Source organism: Elaeis guineensis, chromosome 7 (assembly GCF_000442705.2).
Source record: "Elaeis guineensis isolate ETL-2024a chromosome 7, EG11, whole genome shotgun sequence".
Lineage (NCBI taxonomy): Eukaryota > Viridiplantae > Streptophyta > Magnoliopsida > Arecales > Arecaceae > Elaeis > Elaeis guineensis.
This window is the reverse complement of record NC_025999.2, coordinates 89,388,050-89,393,949: the sequence shown is the minus strand read 5'-3', so window position 1 is coordinate 89,393,949 and position 5,900 is coordinate 89,388,050. Positions and strand designations below refer to the sequence as shown.

Sequence of the window (5,900 nt, the reverse complement as noted above, 5' to 3'; positions counted from 1 at the left end):
TTAATTTGGACTGATGGATGTGATTACCATTCATCGTATCTTCCTTGATTATTTGTATCCTTTTTGATTATTAGACTTAATTATGTATAAGGCTGCAAATAGATCGGGTTGACCCACGACTCGATCCGATTCGATCCATATAGACTCGATTCGAACCATTCTGAAGATCTGTGGATCCGGATTGGGTTTTAAAATTAGATCTATTTTATTTTTTGGGTCAGATCTACATTTACTGAATTTTGATCCGACTCGATTCGTGGAGACTTTTGGGTTGATTTGGACCTTGAGATAAATGACCCGATTTGTTCCAACCGACTCAACCCAAACCCATCCCTTCTCTTTCTTTGTTTTATATTATATGAATATTAATTTTGATCGAGCCTGCTTTAATATTTGTTGTTTTTGAAAAGCATTCTATTGATTTTTAGATCCTTATCTTTTAAAATTTTATTAAAATATTTTGAATTTGGATTAATCAAGTCAGGAGAAATGATGAGAAAAATGTGATTAGATTTTTAGATTCTTGAGTGAAGAGTGTGGGACATGGGGGCTTAACAATATCATATATTAAGATCAAAATTTGTAGTGCAAATAAGATTTGTTTATAGATCTTCTACTTATTGATCTTGTTATTTATAACTCAGACCTGAATCGGTCCAGATTTGGATCTGAACTAGATCTGTATTTCATGGATCGGGGATGGGTTATACATGGATCTGATCTGATCTGATCCGAATGACCCATTGGGTCAAAAAATTTGATCATGGATCTGATCCGACCCTATCTGATCTTCTATTGGATTGAGTTTGGGTTCAATATTTAGATTCGATCAAGAAATCAGATTGGATCGGGGTCACTCATGACCCGATCTGATCCGATCCATTTGCACCTCTAATTATGGTGTAGTTGTTTTGACAAGAAGATGTCTAGCAGTGGAATATTATGATGTGATTTATGAATTAAAGATTTTGAAAAAAAATTAAAATTATGTGATTTATTGGAATACGTGTGAGTTAAGTAATGTTACACTTTTTCTAAGTTTATCAGCAAAGCATACAATATTTTTGTATTGGATTATTCATGATTTATTAATCCGATGCGTGTATTTTGAATTATCGAATATATTTTTTTTCAAAATATTAAGTGATTTATAATCGAATATATTAAATTTGATATGAATCATATTTCGATGTTGTGTGGCTTTATGAATTATTCAATTAGAATATAAAATATATTTTTAAGAAAGTGTATTATTTTGAGATGAATTTTAACTCGTAGTTTGACTATATATCGAATCTCGCCAGTGAGACGGTTAAACTTTGATACTCTGATATCTTATCAGTAGAAATTGTGCGCTAATACTTTGATATCCTGCTAGCAGATGGTTAACATTAGTACTTGATACGCTACCAGTGAAGATTGTGCTGGTATTTTGATATTTATTATTGGATGATTAAATACTAGTAATTAATTTGATACCCTACCAGTGAGAGTTATACACTAGTACTTTGATGTAGTTCATGGCGGTTGAGATGAACGTGATATTTTGAAAGAAATCCATTTATGAACGAAAATAAATTTACATGGATCATATTTTGATTAGTATTATATATTTTGAATTGATGCCCTTGCACACTTATTTTTAATATATTATTATTATTGAATTTATCTAGCCAAAGTGTACATTACTTACTGGATTGTCTAGCTCATTACTCTATATCTTATTGTTTTTACAAATTCAGAGGATTACACCGACTTAAAAATTTTATATGGAGAGTAAATTAGAGGTAGAATTTGATATCTTTATTTTAGATTAGGATTTATTGAAGTTGATAGAAAATTATAGAATATTGTCTTTAAGATATTTGATTTAGTTATTTGAATTAAGGTTGAATATTAATTATTCAAATTTTATTTTCCTGTTGCTTTATGATATTGTGATGAGATATCTTATATGCTTATGGAAGAGTTCTCTATGAGTATTGGCCTTTGCTTGACCTCTGGCTCATAATTTCGAATCAGAGGTATGACAGACCTGTCAACTGGACTTGTAAATGATTTACTTTAAGCAAATTCAGGTTTGATATAAATAAATTTGGGTTATAAAAAGGGTCAACTCGATTAGATCCATTTATTAAATGGATTGAATTCATATTTATATAATTAATCTATTTAACTATTTTAAATTATTTAATAGTTGGATCAAATCGTAATCTATTTAAAATCTGTTTAACCAGTTTAAAACTTGCTTAATCTGCTGTTGTGCTCTTTAGCTGGCTCCATTTAACCTGTTTAACTTGTTTATATCTATTTAATCTATTAAAAAATTATTTAATTTGATTCGTCTTATTTAATAAATGATTACGTAGATGGATTTAGATTATCTGTTTAATAATTATTAAATTTAAATTTAAATTTTTGATTTATTTAATTTAAATTTAATTTATTTATTAAATAGATCAGATTTGAATTGATTAATTTTTGATCCGATCTCACCTGAGCCGCTATTTCTCGTGGGCATGCCCCGTTATAGTTTTATCAGGAAGAACATCAATTTCTGGAAGAGTCTGCAGTTTATTTAATTCGCCCATTGACCGAAAGGAAATGGTTTGTTGCGATGTAGAAATGCCTGTGTTTTGATATATGTGCATACGTGCCTGTGAGATTCCGACTCTTATGCTCAAGTTGCCATGTTGGCATATCTTAATTCATGCTTCATGCCTACGAAGTATGGATTGAAAGACTTAAGATTCAAGGTTAAGTCAATTTCCATGACCTTCATTAGGAGAATCCATAATTGCCTAGAAGGTTATGTACGGGGAACAAAGTTTTGATATACGTTTGATAATCCACGAGTCATCTGAATCATTCAGAGATGCTTTTTAATCGAAACAGCACAAATACAAAATATCTGAAACCAGACCAGGGAAGTAATCAAATCATTTATGAATCTCTAATAAACTTAATTTATCCCAAAATGTACTGACATCAAGCATTTAGTTTACATCGTGTACATATGTCATACTGTAACTTTTTTGGACAACGTTAATTCATAATAATCCTAAAATTTTTCACTAACATGGTATTACTTCGATCAGCAAAGTTTTTCTCCCCAAAAGAAAAATCAATCAGCAAAGTCATCTGAATCTCTTTTTCGATTTTGTATCACTGGATTTTTTTTTAAAATGCTTCATCTGGATTAGGAGACTCCAAGATCTTGGAGGTCCATGGTCCAGCAGAAACACTTGGATATCAGGCACTAGGATCTTATAGAGTTTTAAAACCAAAAATAGTCTAGGTGAGCTATCAGTGTTGCATGTTTTTATAAAAAGGCATTTTCTCCCGAACCAAAAAATAATAAAATAAAAAATCATAAAAATTAGATGCGCAGGACGTGTTTGGAGTTGGGTCCATCCGAGGCCCATGGGCCTGGATAGAACCAGTGAGGAAGAGACTTCTGGAAAGCTATTGCACTGGTGCGACCATTCCAGAGCCTTGTTTTTTTTTTTTTTTTGAGTAAAGCGAGCATTCCAGAGCTCTCGACACTTTTCTCGCCATGGAGAAGAAAAAGGGACGGGTGCGGAATCGGGAAAATTCGAGACCTATCCATCCTGAATCTATAAATCATCAAGACCGGATTCCGAGCATGACACCAAGAAGCAAGTTTATCAAGAAAGCCTTCAACTTCGCAAGCTAATTTCCTACTGCCTACCAGCGGCATCTCATCAAAATGTCGATCATCAGGCGGAGCAACATCTTCGATCCCTTCTCCCTCGACGTCTGGGATCCTTTCCAAGGCTTCCCCTTCGACGCCTTCCGCTCCCTTTCCGAGTCTCGCCCCAACTTCGTGAGCGAGACCTCCGCCTTCGCCAACACCCGCATCGACTGGAAGGAAACTCCGGAGGCTCATGTCTTCAAGGCTGACCTCCCGGGAGTGAAGAAAGAGGAGGTGAAGGTGGAGGTGGAGGAGGACAGAGTCCTCCAGATCAGCGGCGAGCGCAGCAAGGAGAAGGAGGAGAAGAACGATAAGTGGCACCGTGTGGAGAGGAGCAGCGGCAAATTCCTGCGGCGGTTCCGGCTGCCGGAGAATGCCAAGGTGGATCAGGTGAAGGCGTCTATGGAAAATGGGGTGCTCACCGTGACCGTGCCCAAAGAAGAGGTTAAGAAGCCCGAGGTGAAACCCATTGAGGTCTCTGGCTGAATTCATGCCAGTACCAGCCTAAAGTCTATTACGAAAAGGTGATCCTTGGTGTGGTACCGTATCAGTGTGTCGTTGTTCCGGTCTTTGTTTGTTGGTGCGTGTCTTGCCGTGTTTTGAACTTTGTGTGAGTTTGGTGTGAGTTGTTTGCCTTTTCCAATAAAATAAATTGGGTGTGTCTAGATTGAATTGCATCTTGTCTTCTTATTTTCTTTAATCAATGGCTTGACTGAGGTGCATCAGGGTAGGCTTCTTCGTCGTGGATAAGATTTTATTCGATCTATTTACAGGAACTGGATAATCGATTCTTGGTCTTGCGCTTGTACGCTATTGCCCGACTTCGATAACCGGTAAGAGGATCATGTAAAGTAGATGTCCGTCGCTTCTCTGTTTCCTCTGTTTTCCATCATATATCATACGTACTCTGGGTCACGATTGGATAAAAAAGAAAGTGCATGCGAACTGAACACGCAAACTGAGTCTTAAAAAGAGATCTCTCATATTATCCAAAAAAACGAGGAGATCTCTCCATCCAAATGCGCACAGTTATGAACGATGCTCGCACCCATAAAAAAATAAATAAAAAAAACGCATATTGGGTTTTTGTTGCGGAGGAGAGAAAAGCAAGCAAGAGACTTAAGCAAGAGACTTAAATTTGTTCCTACAAGCTTACTGTTCTGATCTACCAAAAAAAATTATTGCTGTGTGAAGTGACTGCCGACTGTCAATAAATTAATAACCATAATGTTTCGAGGGAAGAAAATATTAAACCTAATAAACAATGAGGGTGTGCTCTAGAGTTTGTTGCATGATGATCCTGGGACAGTAAGGAGACAAATCCTTTGTTTCTACTGTTAATCTCCTCTGGGATTGAAGCACGCCAGAGGCAGCTACATATTCCACAGGGAATTACGAAGAATAAAGACTCTTGCTGTGACTCCTGCGCATGGTGCTGCAATTGCTTACGCAGGGCCTCTTTGGGAGCTTCTCGCATGCTGCAGCGGGATAGCTCGTTCCCTAAGGGATTAAGAAAAAAAAAAAAAATCACGGGAGATCCTTCTTTAATCTCGTTTCAAGCATAAAATTATTAGATAGATTTAATCTATAATATATAGTCAATAAAAAATATATATATCAAAATAGTATTCCGAGATGGTTAAATAAGTGCATTGGATCTAATAATTTTTGTTGTATTGACATGGCGACAACTGCCATAGCATTTTTTTTTCATTGGTTTAGACTAAATCTATCTAATAATTTCTCTTTGCGGCCATGGTACTGGCCTCTAAGTTCTTGCTTCTTCCCTCCAATGTTCTCTGTCCCTTCACATGGCGCACCAAACCTAGCCAAACAGGCGTGATCTCTATTGACCGGAAAGAAGCCGCCAAAGCATGATGCTTCATACTGTAGCATCATGAGATGGGCGGCCAAATTAATATCTCAGAAAAGAAGTCTCCTAGGAGAATCACAACACTTACGGGAATATGAAGAACAAAGAAAGTAAACGGATCCATTACAACCTGTCCCTTGAAATGTGCATAAACTATGTACAAGCACGTCGATCATTAAACGTATGGATAAAACCTCTCCAGTTCTCTCTATATTAATCAATACACTGGTACAATATGAAGAGAATCCAGGGAGAATAATGGTACCTCACTCACTAGTACTGTTAGGTGTCTTGGCCTGCTTTCCCATCTCC

General features: G+C 36.2%; 1 protein-coding gene across 1 annotated transcript; it reads left to right on the top strand.

The window, feature by feature from the left end:
- Positions 1-3,622: 3,622 nt before the first annotated feature.
- On the top strand, positions 3,623-4,392 carry LOC105048398 (18.1 kDa class I heat shock protein). Its single transcript, XM_010927692.4, has one exon. It carries the CDS (start codon positions 3,731-3,733, stop codon positions 4,199-4,201), a length of 471 nt encoding a protein of 156 aa, XP_010925994.1. The 5' UTR covers positions 3,623-3,730; the 3' UTR covers positions 4,202-4,392.
- Positions 4,393-5,900: the final 1,508 nt, after the last annotated feature.